At 32.0% G+C, this 26196-nt stretch overlaps 1 protein-coding gene across 7 annotated transcripts in view; it reads left to right on the top strand.

Annotated features, from left to right (window-relative positions):
- LOC127726569 (uncharacterized) overlaps positions 1-2360 on the top strand; it is a 35904-nt gene extending 33544 nt beyond the window's left edge. For 3 of the 7 annotated variants that reach the window (XM_052233975.1, XM_052233974.1, XM_052233973.1), the window contains one exon: positions 1394-2360. In XM_052233975.1, the coding sequence (XP_052089935.1) occupies positions 1394-1492 (99 nt within the window). In that variant the 3' untranslated portion in view covers positions 1493-2360. Of the gene's footprint in view, positions 1-392; positions 448-1393 lie in introns of all 7 variants that reach the window. The other 4 variants (XM_052233978.1, XM_052233976.1, XM_052233980.1 and 1 more) reach the window with 3 other exon arrangements.
- Positions 2361-26196: the final 23836 nt, after the last annotated feature.

Here is a 26196-nt window from a genome sequence, read left to right as displayed (position 1 = left end):
GTGCTATTAACACAGGTAAATAAGATTGACTTTGCACATTCTAGTACAGCTTTTGTTTAATGTGCAAGGTAAAAATGCAGTTTTGGATAATATATTTTGCTTTTGATATTTACTCCAAAAGAATTTCAGGATATTTTATTTACATGTTAAAATCATTTGATTTAGGTAAGGCAATTTTGAAATAATTTAACCATATCATCTATTTGTCAAAAAAGTAATATTTTAAAAATATTTTATGCATTCATATTTTAGTATGTCTTGCCTACAAATACACTATATCTGATCCTTTCAAGTGTACCTTTGCTAGTAGAAAAAAAGTATTTCCAACTATTATTTTCACTGGTCGAGATCTTAATTTAACACTGTAATCTTTTTTCTCATAACCTGAACAGAGACACAGGAGAAAGTAAAATTGTAAGGTTGTATTCACCGTAACATTTTGGCTAGGTATAAAGTGTGTTGTGTTACATTGTTGAGTGGTGCATGTTTTTAGGTACAATGTTTATTAAATAAATGCATGGTAATTTTATGTGTAGAGTTACAATGTTATATTGGTTTTATTCCTTGTTGGGCATGAGTTAATTTCCATTTGCAATTTTCAAGCAGAAGAATTGGTTAAAGGGAGATAACACTTAAAAAAAAGTAATGTGTTAGTTGTTTTAAAGTATTTCCTATGAAACAGTTTTAAAATAATCTGTGTAACTTAGAAGCTTAGAATAAATTGATGAAAATGGTTGTCACAAACCTGCTAGTGACTTTTTAAGAGTAACATGTATTCACCCAAAAATATTTGATAGTGAAAGCAAAGTTAGTTGCTTTAGAAACTTTTACTCTATGTTAATGAGGGGATTGATTTCAAAATCCCATATGTGTTATATACCCCCTAAACCAACTAATTAAGAAATGATTTTCCAAGGACTTTAAAAAACCACTCCATTGTGATGAGATTTTATACAAGTGCACATTAAATTATTAGTCTTACAGAGTTATCTTTCTTTATGTGCATGCCTTTTATAGCTATTACAGTTCTTATTGATCAATTTTCAAATTTTAATGCACTGAAGGTTAATTGAAATTTGTATCACATTTCTGTCTCGTTGCCATTAACTATCATTTTTTTTTTAATTTTACTATCAAGTTTTCTTCTTTTTTTTTTTACCAAATTTGAAAATGAGATATATACTTTCTAGACTGAATATTTATGTAAAACAGAGAGGCATCATTCTGATAACAATTGTAACATTTTGAAATTAAGTTAAGAACTGAATTATGATAAATTTGGAAAATTTGTATGATGTTTGATTTTTATGAACAGTCAAATTATAATGATGAATTTGATATTGAAAATATTTGCCAAAAATCACTATTTTATGTCAGCATTTTGCTTTTACAGGCTGGAGGTTTCAGAGGCCACCATCCAATTCAACATAAAAGGAACTCGGCAGGACAGAGAAAAATGTCACCAACGATTCAGAATTTTAGGTTTTCTTGAGAAGAGGACATTGTGTCCCAGATGGTGAAGAAATTGTTTAGTTTTTGTTGTTAGAATAGAATGTTGCTTCAATTATTTATGGTGCAGATCTAATGGATTTCAATATAGAGGGCACTGGAATTATCACAGTTGTCCTACAGAATTAAAGTTTTCATTAAAACCAGTGTATGAAGATTTTCATGATATAGAGTTTCAGTCATCGCACAGACATGGACAATTTTTCTAGCTATACAGTATTAAAGATTTCTCTGAAACTGTAGAAGATAAGAATATATTACCACATTCCTAAAGGACATATGAATATATTACCACATTCCTGAAGGACATAAGAATATATTACCACATTCCTTAGGGACATCATTGATGTATTTTAGGATTTCATGAAAAACTACAGAAAAAAGAAAAGTGTTGGCACAGGCACAAAAATATTTTTCTTAGAGATACAGATTTTATGTTTTTTATAAAGAATTGAGGGACCAAATAAGATGATTTATGAATCTCCAATACCACAGAATAATAGGTTTTCATGAAATCCAAGGGAAATTATTTTGTGATATAACAAGCTTCTGTGATATATTGTTATAAAATGGAATCAATATAATTTTATACCATAATTGTTAGATGTATAAATCGATTGTTGTATGTAATATTTAATGACAAATTAGGACTTGTGATATCAATGTAAATTTTATTAATATTAGATTCAGAAATTATTGCCTGCATTTATTATTGCTATTTCGCCATGACAGACCAAAATGCAAGAATAATTATTGTGATTACAGGAAAAGCTGCATACAAATATATATGTCAGATACCAGAATTACTCATCCAGTCGCATTACTCGCAATAATAAAAACCTAGCAATAATTTCTGAATTAACAGTATTACGAGCTGATTTATATAAAGATGCAGTATATTACTTTCTATTCATTTTTAAGTGCTAATCACTGAGAAAATACCATTTATTTTAATTTATTTGTGTTTTTGGGGTGATGGGTGGGGGGGGGGGGGGGGGGGGGGTAAACGGGGATAACTCATGAAAGATTATTGCATATGTTCAAATCCATTGGCAGATACAAAAGGTGAGTTACTTCCCCTTCTTCAGAATTTGATGCAAATAAGGCAGGAACTAACCAATACCCATCTTTTCCTGTTCATTAGGAATACAATCCATACATATTGTTCACCCCTTGACCAGAATTCTAAGATATGACTACTTTACATTGTCAATATATCTTGTTTTTTTACGATCATATTTAGTTTTCAAAATACAAACTGTTCTTAAAATATTTCAATAGCTCTTTGATAGATCAATTTTTGACTGCTCAACTTTCTCAATAATTTTTGTCATAAAAATGGTTATAAAGAAATATAGATAAAAAAAAATTGATAGAAATACAATAACACGCTAAAACAGATACAATGTAAACTGTTATCATGTTTTTGTCATCAGTTAATGAAATGTCTTTACTTTTGTCAAAATTATTTTTAAAACAAAAATTTTAAAAATGCCAGGTGTGTAGATTGTAAGCAGGACATCATGAGGTGCTCATTGTTAAGTTGACAATGTATTGTTTAGATATGACTTAATTTACTGGTGTAAATGTAAATTTATGACTATATCAATCTTATTAAAATAAGTTCACATCACTTGCTCCTCGATTTTTTATATGTCGCCTTGTGACACACGGCGACATATAAAAAATCGAGGAGCAAGTGATGTGAACTTATTTTATTAAGATTGTGACTATATATAAATGGGTATTGTATATTTTTGTTTATTGAAATCCGTCCATTTATTTTTATTGGGAACATATGAATTCATACAATTATTGTTTTTTTATATTATTTCATTTTATTTTATACTTTTATTCCGTCCATTTACAAAATTTACAAGAATTTTTATATGGTCGCTCATTTATTGACTCTTTTCTTCAGAAAACATTCCAGCCATTTCATATTTGAATATAGTTTTTGCACATTTATTAAATCTGACATATACTTTCTGTATAGAGTAAGGGTGTCTCCCATGGGTGTGTACTTTTAAACAATGCTCAGAATTCCTGAAAAAAATGCCAAATTCCCCAATTCCAGTGAAAATAATGTGTCAGTTTCACAAATTATATATTAAATATCAAATTCACAACAATTTAATTGGCTTTTCCTAAATTCCAGGGAATTGAACTGCTCAATCTCAATTTCATGAAAAAAGTCATTACGCCCCTAGCCTCTATATTTTCTTCTGCCTTATCAGAGAGGTATGTTTCATTGTCATTTTATTCATTTATCCTTTTTATAAATAAGTCTTACCTTCACTATGACATAACTTATTTATAAAGCTAGTCAATTCTTCTTAGAATATTATTATAGAAAATCTGTTACTGTATATAAATATTATTTGATATTTTATTTTTTTTTACATTTGTACTAAATTTGTACATATTTCAGTCCTTTCATTAATCATTTTCCATATTTTCACTCACTGTTTAAATCATCATTTTAAGGCAACACTTTAAATTGACTTTTTGGTCTTTGGATTTACTTTTAAAAAATTGAAATGATATCCGTGATAAATACTTTTCCCTTTGTTTGCAGGGATAATTCTTGAATTCTGCATGAAAAAAATAGAAATAACATTTCACACACTTGCATTTATTTTTATTTTTTGAAGATTTCAATGCAGGATAGAAAATTGATATTTTTAAACCATCAAATGAGTTATTTGATTAACTGACTGGGGATTTTATATTTTATGTTCTTAATTTTGAATTCAAACACTTCTAATATTGTTGGTCCAGGTATTTTTTTGGGCTACCCCAAAAAAAAATGTTGATTTCAAGTATCATAGGATTTTTGCATTTTTATATTGTTGTATTTATTATCTGTATTTTAATTTAGAATTATTACAATTGTTTGACATAAATTGAAATTTAATTATGTTAATATTGAATTCACCAGTTAAAATGGTGTCATTTCATTATAGGACAAAACTGGGTCTAATTTTCAAATTTTGAAGTTAGTAAAGTCTATGTACAGTGCTTTAGTAAAAAAAAAGTGCAAGAAAGGGACCATTTTTCTATGAAATAAATGTTTTTTATGCTTAATACCAAGATAAAAATTGTGCAGGTAATCATTTTACCTAGCTCAAAAGTCATATAAAACGGTAATTGTTATGTGATTTTTTAATGATAAATCCTTAATAATTTGAAACTTATAGTAATTTAGTTTAAACTATTGAGAACTAAAGGTATGTGGGTTTTTAGGTCTTAAATTAATAATTATGCCTTTATCTGAATTTATTAATCAAAGTACATTGTACCTAGGTTTAGATCTGAAGAATTATTATAGAAGTGTTTTATTATAAACAAATTACTGTAGAGTGGAACATTTTTGCATAGAGGTTATTTTTTCCCAAATTTTGAATTGAATATGTTTGGCTCTAGAGGTTGCAAATCTAAATCCAACAAAAATATTCACTCTACTGTAATTTTGAAAAAAAATCAATGTTAACAAGATATCAGTGTATAATTGATAGAAGAAATTAATTTTTTTATTAATTTTCCCAGAATCAGTATTTTCAGGCTTTCAATGTACGTCGATTGTTAGAATTTGACTTTGACTGAGGTGTTTTGCTTTACATGTTTATCAAAATATATGTTAAAAATGATGATGGGTATTGTAAAAAAATAATGCTGACTTCAATTATTTGTTATAATTACATAGATTAATTATCTTTAAAGAATACTAGACATTTGGCCTTATGTGCCTTTTGTAATAAAAAAATATTGAATCTTATTGAATTGCTTTGATAGTACACTTTTATGCCTCCTTGGTGGTCTCCTGGCAGCTTGCTTGCTTGAGTACAGGAGATCCTGGTTTTAATCCTTGTCAGGTCAAACCAAAGACTTCAAAACTGGTATTTGCTGCTTCTCCACTAAGCACACATCATTTAGGAGTCAGATCAAAAGACTGGTCTACTTAATGTCCAAAGTTTCCAAGTATAAATACAAGTTTTCCTGCAGACTGTTCCCTTGTGAAACATGTTAAAAATCTGGCTCAGTGCGAGTGTCTAGTACAAAGCAGGGTTTATATATATATCACAGCATGTACTTGTCCTGATATGCTTGTGATATTTGTCACTGGATTTTAAACGACAAACCATCATCATCATTTTCGTACACTTTTATATTTATTGAATGAAACTGATAGCTTCAATATAGTTTTGACCTTTGAATCTGTCAGTCTAGCAGACAGTTTTTTTTAAACTTGAGAACCTTACTTGGCATTGGAACTTTGACACTTCATCACACATAATGACTGGAAAATCAATTTAGAATTTGAGGTCAATTTATTTCACATCCAGGTCACAGACACAGAAAATAGACCAGAGTTATTGCAGAAGAGGGCTTTCTAGATGATGGTGACAAATGACTAAATAAACATTTGATAGAATTTGAACAAAACTTCAATAAGTGGTCATATATTATGTGAGGAAGGTACCTATGTATTATGGGGTCAACATGTTCAAGATCAAGCTCACAGATGCTTAGTAATACTAAGTTTAGACTAAAATTTAGTGTTGAAAGGGGTTTCCAGATGATATTTCTGGGAGCATACTTACATATATGGCCACATAAAATAAAGAGAAAAATCCTGGCCAATGACATTTGCATAGTTAGGTGGTTATTTTTCCTCTCATGAAACAGGATATCCTCCTAGGTAAGAGTAATATGAAGACTGATAGGAAAGTAAACAATGAAAAATGTAGTTACAGTATTTTCTCACAAAATATTCCACTTTATGTTAAATTTATGATAACTTTCAAAACATCTAAAGTGACCATATGAAACTTCCAATTTGAGTCCACACAACACATGTGTCTGGTATATATAATTTATACGTCCTTGGTCTGGTATAACCTGCTATATCGGATAATTTATGGACTATGTGAGCTATTGCCATCACTTTGATGTCTGTCCTTGTAAACATTAAAAAGAAATCTCTGAAACCACTGAGCTTATTAAGGAAACATGAACTGGATGATCAATACAGTTTCTAGTATAAAGTTTTTTTCCTTGCCAATCAACCAACATGGCTGCCATGGCTAAATATAGAAATGATGGTAAAATAGTAAGTGGATTAATTTTACAATGTCTTGAATGACCAAGTCTAGCATTCATACTTTAAGATTTGTCCACGGTAGAAAAAGGCAATTTTGAAAACTTCAGATAAACGTCTCCTTTAAGTGAAGGATAGGTTTCCTCTAAATCCGCCAAACTGTGTATAAACTCGATTTGAACGGGATATTGTCAGACATAAAAGGTGATTTCCATATAGATCCCCAATGTATTAGGTGGAGTTCGTGTTGATCAATCTTTAGTTTTCTGTGTAGTGTAAAGTGGACCTTTGGTTGTCTTTCGTCATCCAACTTTTGTCAGTTAGTCTCACGATTTTTAATACCTCTTTGAATCTTCTCACTTTATCTACCTCAAATTATGTTTGTTTCCCAGATGTATCCAATTTAAATTACAAACTGCTTATATTTTACTATAATTTTGCCTTATCTATTTGTAAATTTTTCTACAATTGTCTTGTTCTTGATGATTACGGAATTGTTGATGTCAAGAAACTCCGTACTTCGATACAGCAGCAGCCTACACAGGGAAATTTCACTCACATGAATTTGAAGTGAATTTAAATTCATGTGAATCTCACGTGAAATTCATGTGAATTTTTTTTCACGTGAAATTCACATGATTTTAAAATAAAGTTATTCAAATAACATCTAAATTTTCAAATTTAATTAAAATCATAAAAAATGCCAATTATTTTTTTTTTGTAAAGTTCACGTGAAAAATTTCACATGAAATTCACATAATTATTTTCACGTGAGTTTCATGTATAAGCTCGTTTGAGGTGAATCTCACTTGAAATTTTTGACGTGAGATTCACGTGAAATTCACGTGAGCAAAATTTGCCTGTGTATTTAACATATTTTTTCCTAGATATGAATATATCAGCTGTAAGTCTAGGCTAAGAAAATCAATTCCAAACAGACTAATTGTATACATATGATTTTGTTTTTTTAGAGAAAGGTCCAATTGAATGGCCTTCCAATATTTTGAAACTGTGACGATGGTATTCCTCAGAATGTTTTTTTAAGGTTTGATATGACTGCCGACAGTGAAAGCAGAAAGTAGTGTGAAACAAATGCTAAAAATTAAATAGTCTGATCTGATAAGGTTTTACTGTTTTAAGTTGAATTATTTAGATTTCTGAGCGATTGATTGGTTGCTGCTTGCTTAAAACGTCCCGTTGCAATTGACTCGTATATTTTTAGGACATATGAAGTTAACCGTTTTGAACTGAAACATCACGAAGATACAACAAGGTATGTCTGAAATGCGGAGATTTGAAATGCCACTGATAAATTAAGGTATGTCGAATATAGAGGTACCTTTTCTTTGTAACAGGCCACCTATAATCCACTAAGAGGGTTTGTTGCAAGGTTTCTTTTACGATCAGAGAGCGTGGCATTCATCTAACACGGAACATCATAGAATATAACCTCCCTATTCCGACCGGTTATGATTTCTTTGAGAAAGACGGAAGATATAATTCGATGATAATCGATGTTTAAAGTGTGTACATTAATGAGCTATGGTCCCTTATCCCTAGTTCCCTTTTTCAAGGTGAAATTATAGAGAGCCGGGTTGAAATAATAGTGAGCCGGGTTGAAATTATAGTGAGCCGGTTTGAAATTATAGTGAGCCGGGTTGAAATTATAGTGAGCCGGTTTAAAATTATAGTGAGCCGGGTTGCGCAAAGTTCTCTCATCTTTTGGTCATTTGTGTCTGATACCTATTAAGTGCGTAGGACGCATGCACTAGTCGAGACTAAAAGTTTAGACAGCCAAATATACATAAACCATTTCAGAGCATCCCATTTTTTCAGATTTTTTAGTATAATCAATTATAAAAGAACACGTGACATGCACACTTAAAAGATTATCACGTTTACTACTTCATCAAACGTAACAAAGCATGCAATGACGAAGTTATTTTCATTTGAGGCTCGAACAATAAAATTACCTATAGTCCTTCAGATTCTGAAACAGCGAATTGCATGAACTGTGTTATATGCATAGCAAAAGATCCGGAGACTGCGACTTCAGTTTGTATAAATGAACGGAGATATGAGGTCTACGCCAAAGAGAAATCAACCAACCGAATTTTATTTATTTATTTAAAGTGATACCAAGGTAGCAATTAAAACGCAAATATCGAATAGATAGGTTTACACTATGACCCAATAATCCACAAAACATTTCACAGATAACTAAGGATTGAGCAACAAAAACCCTGAATTCGAAGGTTTAATAGTTTCTGCACCACTAGTGATCTAATGTCTCGAACCAGGCGCGGATCCAGGATTTAACGTTGGGGTGGGGATGCACTCCTTGGAATTATAGGAGTTGAAGGACATATTTTGATAATAATTGGCTGTAAATTTATAAATTACATTTTTTTTCTTTTTAGGGGGGAAGGGTCGACGGGTGCACTCAGGTTTGAATCCACGCCTGGGAACGATTCAATTGCATCAAACTATATATAATCGTTTTCATAACAGTGTGGACGAGACAATTTCTTGGCGCGTTCAGGTTATCAATTGACTGGGTCAGATTAGATGAACGTTCGTCTGTAACGCCCACTTATCACATCGTATTTGTTACATATAGACATTTAAACTGTGGGGTCGCCAAATGGTTCTAAACGCCTATATCAAATACTACGAATAACTAGCAGAGGACTTAACCTTGTGTGTTGATTTTAATGTTAAATATTTAAACATTCTTTTTTTCTTCTCATGCACATGCATAAATTTACTCTTTTATTCTATTTAGATCCCCACTGGAAGGCCTCTGACAGACTGAGTGAGCGCAAAATCATTGTTATCGATAGCCGATGACAAACAAGTTAAAGGTAAATGATTCAGTATTATTACCAACATAAGTATTGCGGTTGTCAACACTGTTACGGGAATACCTCTATATAGCAAATGGCATAAAATATTTATATAACAGAACTAAATATATTTATATATGTATGCCTCTATATTTATATAACAAAACAAAATGTAGTTATACATGTTATTGAAATATCAATATACAATTATATGTATTGTACTTTATATTCCAAAATTCATCGGCATCTACAAAATTAAATGTACTAGTCGAACAAATTTTCAAGTATAAATACAGAAAAAAAAACTCACCCTCTAATACGAAAAGAAAAAAACACAAAAAACCGGATTATCTAAAAAAAAATGAATAAATAAATAAAAAACAAACAAAACATTATATATCTCTATCATTCGACTATAAAAATAAGAAGATGTGATATGATTGCCAACGAGACCACCCCAGAGACCAAAGGACGTAGCAGTTTACAGTTATAGGTCATGTAATTGTCAGCTTACAGCTACAAATGTCGTACGTGCAAAACATTGTTGACTTTGATATGCAAGTAAGTTAGTACCTTAGTGTAGGCAGAGGAATATTTCAAAAGGCAGTAAGTAATTTGTAAAATTAATTCGGTATAATCATTTACTTATTCAAACTGAATCATTGTTTAAATCAAATTATAATCAAGAGAACAAAATGAACAATAATTTATTGCTTATATCTAAGTAATCCATGTTTTATCCAGAACGAACATTCCTGCTTGTGATATCCTCCTGTAACGACTAAACCATTAGATAGTACTGCAGTTTTATCTAGAAATTGATCCCAGCGACTTGTACTCGGCTTTCCTGTTTTGACAAAATTTATTTCTTTTCGTAAGGTGTCTGTTAGTTCTTCGTCCTTTTTTGATATTTGGTAATAATATCTTAAGGTGTTAAAAAACGCAAATGCATCAATTCCATGCGCAGAATACTTTGCTTTGAATGGTACTCCGTAAAAATATGCCGGTTCTGTTGGAAAAGCTGTGACAACATATCGGTATACTGGTGCCTTGTAACTGGATCCGATAGCATGAGTCATCACATCTACAGGACAGGTTACACGGATATCTGTTCCCATGGTTGTGTATTGATATTCAGGAGAAATTACTCCCGTTGGATACATTCCAAGTACCTGACTTGCATTTATTGTAGGAAACGTATTCATTTTCTCTGATACTCTGTTAACATAATCATCCCATGTCCAAGACTCGATATCAGTATGCTTGGGAAAGTAGTCCAGTTCCTGAGCTGTACTACCTAAACAAAACAGCCACAAAAAAATATCAACATAGGTATATGATCGGAACTCAGCCGTACCACAGAATGATAAAAGACTTATCCAAAACTCTACAATTTCAAAATTTTTGAAAAAGGTACAGAGTGCTTCGCAATATAATAAATTACGTCAACATGAAGCACTAATTGTTGATGGGGTCTCGAATACCCATACTGTAATTTTTTTTCTCCTGTCCGGGACGTGTTCTAAATTCAAAATATCTCAATTTACCCAATCAAATTCAAGCAACTTTATACAACAACCAATCAGAATCGACATTTGTTAATTATGTCCTCTCTTATGTAAATGTTCTTACATTGAATTTTAATCCCATATTAACTTCTGTGATAATTGCAGTTTTTAATGTTCACGTATTTTTAGTAAAAGAAATTCTAATTGTCGAGGCAATAACTTAAAAAAAAATTGACAACAGCAATTAAAGTGCTGTTTCTTTGCCTTTTGTGTTTTTGCTGTGCATATATACTGTCGTTTTGTGTCATGAATGGATACCCCATATCTTTTTTTTCTATTTTGATATAAATGATATGTTTCATACCTATGATTACTGGAACATCGTTCCCTTTTCCTTTTTTCCAAAGCTCAAAAGGCGAAGCTGGTAAAACTAAACCTGCAATTAGCATACTGTATAATTACAAATAATTACATTACATGTATGTTTCATTATAATACGTTATTGTGATTGGCTAACAGAAACCTCGCGTCATTCTGAAAGTGACATCCATTTCAAAAATGAAATGAAACATTCATCATGACACGAGCTTCCACAAGTTGCACAGGTAAAAAAGAATGAAAAACTCGTGTTTTCATGATCATAGCAAAAAAATGTAATTATAAGTATTGAAGGCTTCTTTTAGTAATTTTATAGGGTTGTAAAAGTGTGACCGTGCGCACATTGTATGATCTTTTATGAATGTACTTCGGTCAACGCTTTCACACCCCTGCCAATAAATTTACAAAAAGAAGCATTCAATTCTTAAATGAAAAATGAATTGAAAAACGAACAGGAATTTGCTCTACACTCAGTTACGCGTGAATTTTTTTTATAATACTATCATTGACATGCCATGACTGACATTCCAGATACATTTATTTGTCAACCCGTCATAAAATCTTTAAAATGGGCAATACATTCCCATTGATATCTTTTGCCTTGTTTTTTCCGAAATTTCAAATGAATTCTATCCATATCAATCTCCAGTTTCTCCTCCTACAACTTAACAATTTATTCCTACCCCTAAAACTAATCTGTCTTGCTAGGTCAGTAACCCCCGAGACTGGAACAACTTTGGACCGGAACTGTCAGTGACTATACGCAGTTATTTAATACACAGGAAGAGACAGACACAAGACATATTCGGCAGTCTCTGTTTCTCTGTTTGCAACTGAATAGATGTTTTTGTAAACAAGTTATCAGACATTTATGTAAATAATTGCAAAAATAACTTTGTGTCTAGTATTTTCTTCATATGTCAAACATCATTGTTCCAGAATGATTGCTTTTTTCAAACCAAAGACGCAAGACGGTTTATACTCGCGTTCATGATCTACGCAATTGGTGGTATGATGTTCAGTACTGACACAAATGACAGTTAATTATGCATTAATAACATTGCATGTATGTTACATTATGATACGTTATTTTGATTGGTTAACAGCAATCTCGCGTCATTCTGAAAAGTTAACCTTCATTTCAAAATAAAATGTAACATTAATGATGACACCAGCATCCACAATAAAATGCACAGGTAAATAAAAGAAAAACTTGAAAGAAATCGTGTTTTCATGATCTTAGCAAAAATGTAATTATAAGTATTGAATGCTTCTTTTAGTAATTTTATAGGGTTGTAAAAGCGTTGACCGTGCGCACATTTTTAGAATGAAGCGCATCCGCGTTTCATACAAAATATACTTCGGTCAACGCCTTTACACCCCAATACATTAACAAAAAGAAGCATTCAATTCTTAATTGAAACAAAACCCATACTGGTATCACCATTCATAATACACTCATTATAGATACCAGGATTAAACTTTGTACGCCAGACGCGCTTTTCGTCTACAAAAGACTTATCAGTAACGCTCGATTCAAAAACGTGTAAAAGCCCAAATAAAATACGAACTTGAAGCAATCAGACGTAAATGTATCAAGCAAATCTTAAACAACATTACCAGATCACGATTTCATTGAAATCTTTTTTAGTTAGCATGAGGGATTTCCGAAAAATTGTCCAAAATGTTTTTAAAAAAATGCGATTTTTGTAAGTCCCCTTCTGGCCTTTGATCACAATTTTCGAAGTTTGCACCACTTTAGCACTCAACGACAGACTTTAATCGAAGGAAATTATATTCATCATCAAAATAAGACCTTGATGATCCGTGAAGAATGTCGGTATATTATTTTTTTAAATTTGCGCTTCTTTTCATCGTACTAAATGTACCGTAAAACTGATTGGAATCTTGTGGGAATGACATTTTCTGTGTACTTTTCATCCAGGTCAATGTCCTTATTCGCTTCCGATACTCATCTCATAATTTTTTCAATTGAAATATATAATGTGTCTCGTGATGAAATATACACATAAAATTATAATTAATTAGTACGTACGACGCCAGATAATGTTGGCTATTGGCTAAATGTAGGCACCATTAATCAAGGTATTTTTTTCTACATACTAGGCGACTTAAATTTAGGTGTCGGTTAGTGTATGAAAAGGTATATACTATGAAATTTAGAGCGAGGGGCTTGCCCCGAGCTCTTAATTTCATAGTATATACCTTTCCATACACTATCCAATTTAGCACATATTTACAACTTGAGTAATCCTGTAATTAGTCTATTGATATGTTTTGGTTGACTAAGTGTAGCTCATTTACGTAGTTTTGTAAATCTACTCACTAGTATCATTGTAAAATATTGAATCCAGAATGAAAAGATGGTAGCTGCTGGTGTAAGTATGTTTATTGACATAAAGCGGTGTTTTTTTATACATGTACTTCTTCACATGGTAAGATGACAAAATAAATTGACTAAAAGCAGGCAATAATTAAATTGCAATGGAAGCTTTACATTCTTGAAAACATTTTTTTCAATTTCACATAAAAACTAAAACTATAATAAATTTTACACATATAGTTTGCAGTGGCGGATCCAAAAATGGGGAGGGGAAGTTCAGGAGGGGGATGGAAAACGCCATTTTTGTGATGATCAATGCTTTTGAATGAGGACATACAGTTGGACCCCCCCCCCCCCCCCTCCCTTTATTTCGGGTTGGAACCCCTTTTAAAAATGACTGGATCTGCGCTGGTATGTACCCATAGGTAGTCTAGTGGATAGTTTTCATGCATGAAATATTTGTCACTGGACATTAAGCAACCAATAATCAATCAATTCATGACGAAATAGATCAAATTGCTTTAATTTCCCTTCACAAGGTTTCATGGTTCACTCTTTTTTGTGTACAAAGTAATTGCATGGAAGATAAATGATTACAATTTTCAGATGGCGTTGTACTCTAATCAAGGTATAAAAAATCATATTTGTTACTCTTTATTTAAATGAAAGAAACTTTTAATTGTCAAAAACATTTTTAGATCCTAAGATTAAATAGTAGGATGTTAAAAAATCAATTTGAAAACTAATTACAAACTAAATTTAGTTTAATTTGGAACACAGCATTTATTTCAAAATAGCCAGTAGCAATTTTTTTTTTAATATCTTGATTACAATACAATGAAATCTTACCCTTGTGGTCATTCATGCGTAGTTACTTAGTACATGGAAAAAGTATGTACTATGAAAATTAGAAGGCAAATATAAGCAATTTGATTGGACGAGAAGTTGTAAGTATGTGCTAAGTTTGTATAGCATTTAGAAAAGTGTTCACTAACACGTTTGTCGTTCAAGTCGTTCCTTTGTGACACTGACTTGTCGATACAGGTTATAATTAGACTGGTTTTTGTTCAATCACTGTCTGTTGTATTTTTGGGTCGATTGACATAAAGCAAGAATGGAATATTTCTTTCACATATTCTTTGAAACTCTTAAATTTAAGGGACCTCGGTGACAAGTGGTCTAAGTAGTCTAACTACTTTATCACAGTGAGACTAGCCTGTCAAAACTGAAGTTGTGAGTTCTAATCGTGCACGTAGCAAGATGTGCTTGACTCCAATCTTAATTGTCACTTTTCCTACCGAAAGTTCTCTCTGGGCACTCCAGCTTCCACAACCAATAAAAACTGACCGCCACCTTAAATCATAATTCCTGTACATTCAGCATATGACGTTACTGTATTATTAGAATGTCTTTAAAATTTAATGTCCCAATAGTCAATCATGACAATGAATATAATGATATGGAATTTTTACCAGGTAATTTTATTTGGGACAATAATTGTCATGAAACATATACAAATGATATTTCATCACCGCAAATAATAAGCAAGTTAGCCAATTTTATGGCAGATGTTGATACAGGAGGTATTACAGATATAAATCAAATGACAAAAAAATTTACAGATATTATTATTGATACTGCTACATCTTGTGTTAAATTTAAATTAAACAAGAAGTTAAAGAAGAAACGCAAGAGAAAACAAGAATGGTTCAATAATAATTGTGAATTAATGAGGAAAGATGTGAGACGTTTAGGTAAAAAGGTACAAAACAAACCTTACAACCATGACCTTAAAGTTAATTATTTTAGGGCTTGTAAAGAATATAAAAAACTAAACAAAAGAACAAAGAGTGCGTTCTTTCAAAATATATATTCACAAATAAATGAACTTGATGAAAAAAATCCTAAATTATTTTGGAAAACAATTGATAAGTTAAAAAAAGGTGGAAAAATACCACAACAAAACCCAATAAAAAAAGACCAATGGGAAAATCATTTTAAAAATTTATTAAAGGAAAATGAAAAAAAACATCTGATTTTATATTTGAATTTAAATCGGATACATACATTGAAACTTTGAATTCACCCATTTTATGTAAAGAAGTCAGAAAAGCTATAAAATCCTTGAAAAATAATAAAAGCGGAGGCATTGACCTTATTCTCAATGAATTTTTGAAATATGGTTCAGAAAGCTTAATATTGCCACTAGTAAAACTCTTTAATAAAATTTTTGAAGCTGGTGTATTCCCAGATATTTGGAATATTTCAACTATCTCAACTCTACATAAAAGTGGTTCCATCTATGACTGTAATAACTACCGTGGAATAAGTATTGGAAGCTGCTTAGGAAAGCTATTTACCAAAATATTGCAGTATAGAATATCTAATTACCTTGAAACAAACAATTTAATTGAAGATAACCAAGTAGGTTTTAGGCAAGATTATAGAACTACAGATCAAATATTTATTTTAAAAACACTGTTAAATAAATACTTACATAAGCTTAAAAAACCTATATTTGTATGTTTTGTTGACTTTTGTAAGGCTTTTGATTCAGTTTGGAGAGAAGCTATGTATTTCAAATTAAGAGAAATTGGAATAACAGGGAATATCTTTAATGTTATAAAAAATATGTATTCAAACACATTTTTCTGCATAAAAAAGAATAATTTTATAACCAATCCAATCAAAAATGATAACGGCGTAAAACAAGGAGACAGTCTTAGCCCTACATTATTTAATATTTTTTTGAATGATTTAGGTAAATGCTTTGATGACAAAGACAACTCCTATCCATTAGATTTAGGAAATCATAAAATCAATCATCTACTATTTGCAGATGTTTACTGCAGATCAAGAATTATCTAATGAAAACTCAAAATGCTGGTTTTCTACACTAAATAAAGTATTTAAAGTACTTAAACTTGATACAAAAAATTTGACCAATAATAGTGTTTTTAAAAATAGTCTGATAAGATACTATAGTCAGCAGTCTGACTTACAAGTACAAAAAATCAAATCTGGAGCTGTGGACAGTAAACTGGTGCTTTTCAATAATATTTTTGTTCCAAATTTTGTTCCCTTCTATCTTCAAACCAATCTTACCAAAAATATAAAAAGTAAAATTACACAACTACGTATCAGTGCTCATTGTTTAAATATAGAACGGGGTAGATATAATAAACCCAAAATTCCAAGAGAACAACGTTTTTGCAAATTTTGCACTGAAGTAGAGACTGTTGAACATTTTTTGATATCTTGTGATAAATATAAAGATATAAGGCAAACTTTTTTCCACCTTATGGTTTAGATTTAAAAGATTTGGGTAATGATTATTTTTCAGTTTCTAAACTTTTAAATCCACAAAATATTACTGAATGTAATTATTTATACAAATTTATTAGAGATGCATTAGAAATAAGAAACAATTCTTAAAAATATGGGTACAACTGTATTATTTTATATATATATATATATATATATATATTACATGTGAAACTTTGAAATGTTGTTTTGTATATTATTATATGATTTGTAATGGAGAACACTAATGTAATATTAGTTATCTTAATAAAGAATCTGAATCTGAATCTGAATGTAATCTACCCCCGAAATACAAGAGAAAGGCTAAAGATGCAAAAGGGGCTTTCAAACGCATAAGTCGAAAATAAATTGACAACGCCATGGCAAAAAAAGAAAAAGACCAAAAGACAAACAACTGCAGTATACAAAACACAGCAGAGAAAACTAAAAACTGCCAACAAAAACACAAATCGCAGAATGGAGATACCATGTGCTCCGGAGTGGTAAGCAGATCCTGCTTCATATATAGCATGTTTCAGCCGTCAAATACCCCTGCCGCAATGTGTGAGGCTACACCTCATTTAAGGCCTTGCTTAATTTCTTCATTGGTCTTAATGTTTTATTCCTCCTGGGATATGTTTCTTGTTGTTGTTGATGTTAAGGTGTTTCGCAGGGGTTGAGCGCTTGCTATAATGTGGATTAGATATCTGTAACTTAACATTACATAAACAATTTAAAAGCTGTTAATTTAAAAAAAAAAAAAAAAGGAAACGTGAGTATATGTACTTACCATCAATTACTGCAAGAGCACCAACAAATAGATTATGAGTAGGTAAATCACCGAAATCATCCATAGCCCAGTATGGATAAACATCACATGGAATGGCCTCCATAATATTTTTGGCGGGAAGATTTATCAAACAATCTGCTCCTGTACATTTAGTATTCTTAAGAAATATCTTATTATCAAATGCGGCTTCCTCGTACGTTTTATTCAATAAGGTAGACCCACTCATCATCCATACTCTATGGAAAAGACCAGATGTCAATGGAGAAGCCATTAAAACCATTATGCTTGTAGCTCCAGAACTCTGTCCAAACAAAGTCACCTGTAAAATTTTTCATCGTGATTGTTAAGGTTATTTTGCTTATTGTTTCCAACATTTCCAATGTTAGAATTTATAAGCCTTTTAATTCATCGGGCAGACATCGAAACAAAAGAAAAACTAGCGTGTTTGCTTCTGTTGCGGAGTGATTTATATGCTTTATAAGTTATCAAGTGCAGCATTACTACATTTTTCAATATTCAATATTCTATTTTGAGGACAGTTAAATGAAGCGTTTTTATTAAATACGAAATACAAAAATGTACTATTTTTAGAGTTATCGTACTTCGTTTAGACAGGATAGACGAGGAGATGTAACATTATAATTGCTAATGATACAAATATCCACTAGAGACCAGACGGACAAGGATACAAGCAACTATAGGGCAACATATAGCCTTCGACAATGAACAAAAACCATACCGTATAGAGAACTATAAATGGCCAAGAAATGACAAAATGTAAAACAATTCAAATTACAAAAATAAACGGTCTGATTTTTTCTTAAAACAATAAGAAAAAATAGTGTAGGCAGGAAATGACGAAACCTCTAAATCCTGGCCCCCGACTAAAGGCTGCGATGGGGTTAAACATGTTTGTGGTAGCTCATCACTTCCTGAACATGAGACAGAACTGTGGAACATTGGATATTGGTGGTTTAGCATATGGAATTCCTTTAAATACATACGATGAAGTTTTTAGTCCTTCGATTGGCCCGCATGAAGTATGAACGAATGGTGCACTCGGTTGCTTCCTTATGCAGGTTTGCATTGCAGAAAGTGACAAAAGCAAGATACATAGCGTGCACTGCTCCTTTCTCATTGTACTTACTTACACACACAACACTCCTGTCCTCACTATTGTACAGATTAACAAACTAATTTAGCTTCATTCCACAGTTCAAAATTTGATCGAATCTTTTATTCTAAACCTATGAGTGCAAAGTTCATACTACAGGAGTTATATAGGTTGTCAACTTTTAAATAATTATTGAACAAATAGAGAAAATAACATATCCTGGATGTCAGATATTTATCTATAAAATGTCGTTTTGTGTTTTCCTATACTATGATTTTCGTTTTTTTTAAGTACAGTAATTATCCCGCAAATTATCAACATAAATCAACTTTATATATTTTGTATATATTCTGCCGTCTGGTATTATTACATATGATACCGTTCACACGGTTTATAAACAATCACTTTATTTTTGCATAGCGTATACATGGTAATGTAGTACAATCAATATGAAAATAAGAAGATGTGGTATGATTTCATATAAAACAACTCTTTACCGGATACCAAATGTCGTAGAAGTTAACAAGTATAGGTCACCGGACGGCCTTCACCAATGAGCAAATTTGTAATGCAAGATAAACAAAAATTATGCTCAAATGACCAAAATGTATTTTTCATTCACCAAAGTTTTTTTTTTTTTTTTTTTTAAACAATAACATCAAAAACACTATGTTTCGTCAGAGTATGACTATTTTTACAATGTTTTCAATGCTGATTGGTTGAACTGCTATATTGTAGTCAGACACTCGAAACGTGAATATCATTCTCACTCTTAGGGTTACAAAATAATCATAGTGATTAGAAAGACGTCTTTACACTAAATCCATTGGATGTTGGATATGCACTGATTGATATTTTAGTCTTTGATACATGATTTTGTTCATTAGTTGTTATTGGCTTTGACCTAGCTGAGGGTAACTGCGAGTACTTTCAGATCTGTACTTAGTGTCTTTTTGTTTTTGGGATATATAAGTACTCGTCCACGTCCACTTTGTGTTTTTGTTAGATGCATTACTATTTGTATCCATCTGATGAGTTAAGCCTTTTTAACTGATTTTTATAGTTTGTTCTTATGCTGTACTGTCACACCACTGTCCAAGGTTAGGGGAGGGTTGAGTGCTCACAAACATGCCTGTCCCAAGTCTGGAGCCTGTATTTCAGTGGTTGTCGTTGGTTCATGTCTGTCACATTTGTTTTCCGTAAACTGTTTTGTAATAAATTAAGCCGTTAGTTTTTTCAATTGAATAGTTTCATATTTTTTCATGTTGGGGCTTCTATAGTCGAACATACGGTATGGGTTTTTCTCATTGTTGAAGTCCGTACGGTTGCCTATAATTGCTTAAATCCACTTCATTTGAACTTTGGTGGATAGTTGTCTCATTGGCAACCATACCACATCTCCTTATTTTTACATGTCGCTATATCGAGGCTCCTTTTTCTGACTCCACGTCTACAAGTCAGCGATCTTACCTCTAAAATGTCGCGTGTCTAGCTAAGAAGCAAATTTGGTTTTTAAAGACGCTAGTTGGAGATCAAACCACCACTTTGCACTCACAGCAAGGTACATAGAGACCAACAAAGTAGGTTTAAGTTATCTTTAAAGGGCTACAAGCTGATATTTTAATTTTAAGATAAGTATTTTTTTATTTTATCAACGGCAAAATTCATTTAATTATATATCTAGGTTATGCAATGCCTTTTACCTTTTCCAGATTGACAGGTTTATCTATACTCAGAATACATTTTGAGGTATAAAAACTATTGCCAAATGCTATAATGAACCTTAGCCATTGACAGTGTGATGTTTCATGCACAATTAAAACAATCAAGAACAATACCCCCCCCCGCCCCCCAAAAAAAAAAAAAAAACAACAAAAAAACAAAACAAAAAAGAAGACAAAAAATGATGATCTGCTTTAATACAAATTACCGATTTAATGACAATATTGACTAAATCATATATATTTTAATTTTTATTTCTCAATTAACTTATAAATTAGTAAACGTATCGTTATTATGAAATTAACACTTTTTTTATGTTTGATAGAACGATCACGTGATAGGTCATACAACTTATTGAAAATAGTAATGATGTATTTATTTGATAAATGTGACCAACTGTCATCTGTATGAGGCGCCGTTTCACTATTTATTCCTTATTAAAATTTTTCTGATATCAAAAAAAGATTTTCTTATATAAAAAAAAATGATTTCCAGATATCTAAAACATTTATTGTCGATTTCTTGATATAAAAACATTTTGTGACATAAAAATTTCGAATTCCTGATATAAAAAAACCCACTTTTTTCTATTTTTCTATCAGAAAATAAGAATGATACTTGTGAAGTTCATTGTTTATAACGAGTACTTTTAAAATTATATATGTTTAAGAGATAATTTGTCATATCAGAAGACAAGGTCCTGATGATATTGTTTTCCTGTGTAAAACATATAAATTGTTCATGAATTTATTGATTACCATCGGAAATAAACACATTTATTCTAAAACCAGTTGTTGGCATGATACGGGTTATGTTCTTCTCATATATTTTATATGGCATGATACTAAACCCCTAACGGGTGGGATTGTGCTTGATTTTATATGATGAAGACATAATCTTGCGATCAGTTTAATTGAGATCTAAAGCTGGCATTTAAGTAACTTCTATTAGTGCTTTGTTATTTATGTATCATTGTCATTTTGCTTAGTTTCTTTTGTTACCTATTTTGACATCGGACTCGGACTTCTTTTAAACTGAGTTTTACTGTGGGTATTGCTGTGTGTTTGTTTATTCTACATTGGCTAGTGGTATAGGGGAGGGTTGACATGTTTAACCCCGCTGCATTTTTGCGCCTGTCCCAAGTCAGGAGCATCTAGCCTTTGTTAGTCTTGTATGTTTTTTTTAGTTTTAGTTCATTTACATGTTTTGGAGTTTAGTGTGGCGTCCTTCGGCTGTTTTCTGCTCTTTGGTCGGGTTGTCTCTTTGACGCATTCCCCATCTCCATTCTCAGTTTTATTTTTATAAATCATATTGAGAATTAAAATAAAAAACCAAATACGCCGATAAGTGATTTATTCTCAGAGATTATAGATTTTACGATTTCTACGGCCAAATCTGTCTCCATCGGGTTGTACCTTATTCTTATTTCTCTTACAGATAAACATTACTTGAGAAGATATTGTAGATTATCCGTTCACACTAACAACAATTATTAAAGACGAAATCATTGACTACCATTGGCTGCAATTAATTGATTTTATGTAAGAAGCGAGAGAAGGTCCAAATCAGTGGCGGATCCAGAGGGGGGCGTAGAGGGCGTACGCCCCCCCTTTGCATGAACTTTTTTTTTTTTTTTTGTAAAATGATTAATCAGACTAGACTTCGTGAACTTTGCCATTACCCGGCCGTGTATTTAATTTTTATGCGACAATTCTTTACTTATAAAGATATTTTTCGCTCGTATTTACTGTAATATATTATTGATTATGTCAAAGTCATGTGATTCGCTACGGTGGAGTTGATCAGTACGTCGAAAAAAACGTCACTCAGTCATTTTGAAATTTAAATTACAGTAACACATTGCTTTCGGCGGAGGATGACAAGCATGACTCTTTCAAAGCGACAAAGGATTGAACAAGAACCACGTATTGACTTCTATTTCACAATTCCACTCAACAGAAAGTAATACTCTATTACACTCTCATGAAAAAAAAGTTCCACAGCAATATTATTTACCTACAAAAATTTGTTTAACCCCAGACGCCCCAGCCAATTAATAACATTGCTGAATAGTGATCCCCAGTCAGTAAGCTCTAGATAGATTTAAAGTCTAAGGTACGGACCATTTGATTTGATAGGGCAGTCTGAGATATTTTAGAGAAAAAATTCTGACCCTGATTTTTGCCTTAAACAAAAATTCTGGCCGTATCTGTATTGAAAACAATTCTCGTGTCCCCTTTTTGCTATCAGAAAAAAAAATCCAACAGAATTATTCAGCATTAAATGAACATGGTGAATAAAAAAACGGGCGTAAATTTTTTTGGGGGTTTGCATGTAAATCCCATATCTGACCGAAATGTCTGTTTCGCCGAACTGATATACTGAATACTTTTTTCAAGGCCCAACTGCAACCTGCCTGCTGGGTGTGGCCTGTCTCCATTTGTCGACCGTCATTCACAACTTCGTTGTCATTTGATTTTCAGACTCATTCGTAGCCTTTGGTTGATTTGGGACCCCTCACTTCCCTTGTTGGGTGAAACATTTCAACCAAACATTTGGATAAAAAATGCTTGTTTGTCTTTGTTCGTGTCAGTCGTATTATAAACTTCATTGAATAGCCGCATATCATCATACATGTTTACAAAAAGAAATCTGTGAGGTTATGCTAACTAACCATACAACAAACGAGAATTTTCCATGTCCATTTTTTACTGACAAATCCCACATCAAATATATTAGTTGTACATAGCTTTGGATCCATTCAGTCATTTTATAATAGACAATTAATGGGGACCTATGTCCAACCCTAGCTTACACTTTAACTATAAAATATACATGCCCCACGTCAGGAACCGTTAAAAATGTGCATTTTACACTTATTTTATGTTTTTTAGCCCCAAAAAGGTCTAAAAATATTTTCGACTCGCTCCGCTCGGCGAACTTTAAATACTACGCCCCCCTTTCCAAAATCCTGGATCCGCCCCTGCAAATAGGCAATCGAGATCAGACAAAACCGCGACTGAAAAGGAAAAACCAACGACGTGACTAAAACGAATAACAAACCATAACACTAAAACTAAAGATTTAACAACACAAACTCAATCAAGCACCAACGCTGAAATCGGGTGCTTTGGAAGGGTAAGCAATTCCTGCTCCACATGTTGAACTAGCCGTGTTTCTCATATAATCATGTCGATTAATTGCATTTGGTAATGTCATAATTGAAGAAAGGTGACTGGGTTGTGTACATATCATTGGTAGTGTAAGTTTTGGATTCATGGTCTTCAAGTTGTGATATTCTCGGTTTCTCCATATTTGTTATCGATAACTGTTGATGAGAAGTACATTTTTAAAATGCAATTCACTTAAGTCATATGCAAAATACCAATGGCAACTAAAATGTTATTACAGACTAGATGGTGAACGAGTTCGGAAATATACTCCGTTAAAAGAGACTAAAGGAACGTGTTCCCCCGAAAATGAAAATAAGCAAAAGGGAACATAAAAAAATATCCTTGATGTCATAAAAGTTAAATAGTTTTTAATTCAATACATTGTCTTGAATATTTTTTTAAAGTTATATTAAAGCTAATTCATATCAAAATTGAAATAAGTGTTGTTGTATACAGCTGTTCAATATCAAGTCTGTCAATTTTGTTTCCCTAAATGTTGCTATAAAATTTCAATACAAAAATTTAAACCAGGCATCTGCATATTACGACGACTGTCACTAGTAAACGATAAAAATTTGATAGTTCCTGTTGCTATTTTTTTTTTTTGTGCTTAGTTAGAAAGTTAGGCTAATTTTGTCTTTTCTAATTTTCTGTTAGCCAAAAGTTTTGAATGTCTATCAATTTGTTATTTATATTCGTCCCTCCCGCAGTACGTTTTAATATTCTTTGCTTTTGATTTTTTTTAGTTAATTAGTATCTCTTAGATGTCAGAGTCACACTTTATTAAAATGAAAAACGGATAGATTGAGTGGTGCTTGTTTAACGTAAAAGGGCAAAATAAAATGAATTTCATGTACTCTAATTTATTTTAATTTCTATATTTAGAAATGTATTTAATATCTTACAATATAGTACGTTTCATTTCAAATGTTTAACTGACAGTGTAGACAGCTACGTCCCCATCCTCCTCGTTGCACACAATTAACACTTTTTTTTCTATATTATAATGAATACTTCTGGGGTTCTTCAAACTGTCTGCTTCGTTCATCAGTATTTTGCTAGCTTCGCCATTTTGTCGAACAGCAGTAAGCTTTTTTTCCTGTTCACTTGCAACAAAAATATGGTTATTATTGTCAACTGCTAAGCCTGTCGGACCCTTAATGGACTGATCCTTATATTCCCAAACCTCCTGTCCAGCCATATCACAACTATGTAATGAGTTGTTGCCATAATCTGTGTAGAATATTCGGTTCTCTGTAACGGCTATATAGTCCACTATTGACGTAGCTAGTGTAATTGTTTTCAGTTTTACCCCCAATAAATCTATAACTGATACCCTGCTTCCATAAATCAAAATATAACATTTCTCATCTCGATGACATATTCCCCAGCAACTATTTTGAAAATATATCTTCTTGTCCTCTGTTCGTTTTGAAATGTTAAGAATTTCTGTGTACTGTCCATTGTGACCATAAGTGATAGCAAGATGGTCAGATTTAATTACTGTGAGGTCAAACGGTGACTTGGAGACATCAATGTTTCTGATATACTGACCGGTTTCGCTATACTCCATGACAACATTCGTACCATTATAATTTGCCAGTAATAAATTACCGTCTGGTGCCATTGCACATCCAGTGATGCTCATTTCCTCTCTCGTATGTTTAATTTTAAACTTTTGTTTCAAACTAAGCCGGGTTCCATGGATTATAGGTACGGAGAGACTAATCGTACTCTGAGCACCTTTGAAACTTGCATTTTTTACTTGAAGACCAGCTATCTTCTCTTCCACCAAAATTTCACCAAACATTTCGACTTTCTTGGAATCTTTCAGGAACTTGCAGAAAAATTGATGTATTGTGATGCCAAATTTGTAATTTTCAGCGGAAATTGCAGTCATATTTATATTTTTTATTTCTTCTTGGACTCTGTCGTTACACTGCCGTGTTGCAAGAAAAAGATGCTGATCCGAAGATCTTAGCTTCATTTGTATGATGAAATCATTAAGTGTCCGGAGTTCTCTGTGTGCTTTTTTGAATTGTTTCATCACTGTTGTGTTTTTTGTTTTGCATATGTCGTACTTCGATTCTAGTTCACTCAGTGATTTCTTTTCTATTTCGTCTAAGCGCTTATTGATATGTTCTCTTGTATTACGAATAACTATTTTAATGTTTTCTTTTTCTTTTTGTATATTTTCTTGTTCTGTCTCCCTATCATGAATTAACTGTTCGATGTTTTCTAAGCTTTCTATGATTGTCTCCTCCAAATCAGCTAGAGCTGTTGATTGGGTAGTATTTTTGGCCGCTTCTTCTATTGAAATAAGTTCTGAACAGTTTTGATGGAGGGCATTAATTTTGAGGCAAGCATCACATATAGTCATGTCATGTATTTTGCAATATTTAATTAGT

This window comes from Mytilus californianus, unplaced genomic scaffold (assembly GCF_021869535.1).
Source record: "Mytilus californianus isolate M0D057914Y unplaced genomic scaffold, xbMytCali1.0.p SCAF_18, whole genome shotgun sequence".
NCBI classification, from domain to species: Eukaryota; Metazoa; Mollusca; class Bivalvia; order Mytilida; family Mytilidae; genus Mytilus; species Mytilus californianus.
Note: the sequence above shows the minus strand (reverse complement) of the source record. Positions and strands in the feature narration are given on the sequence as shown.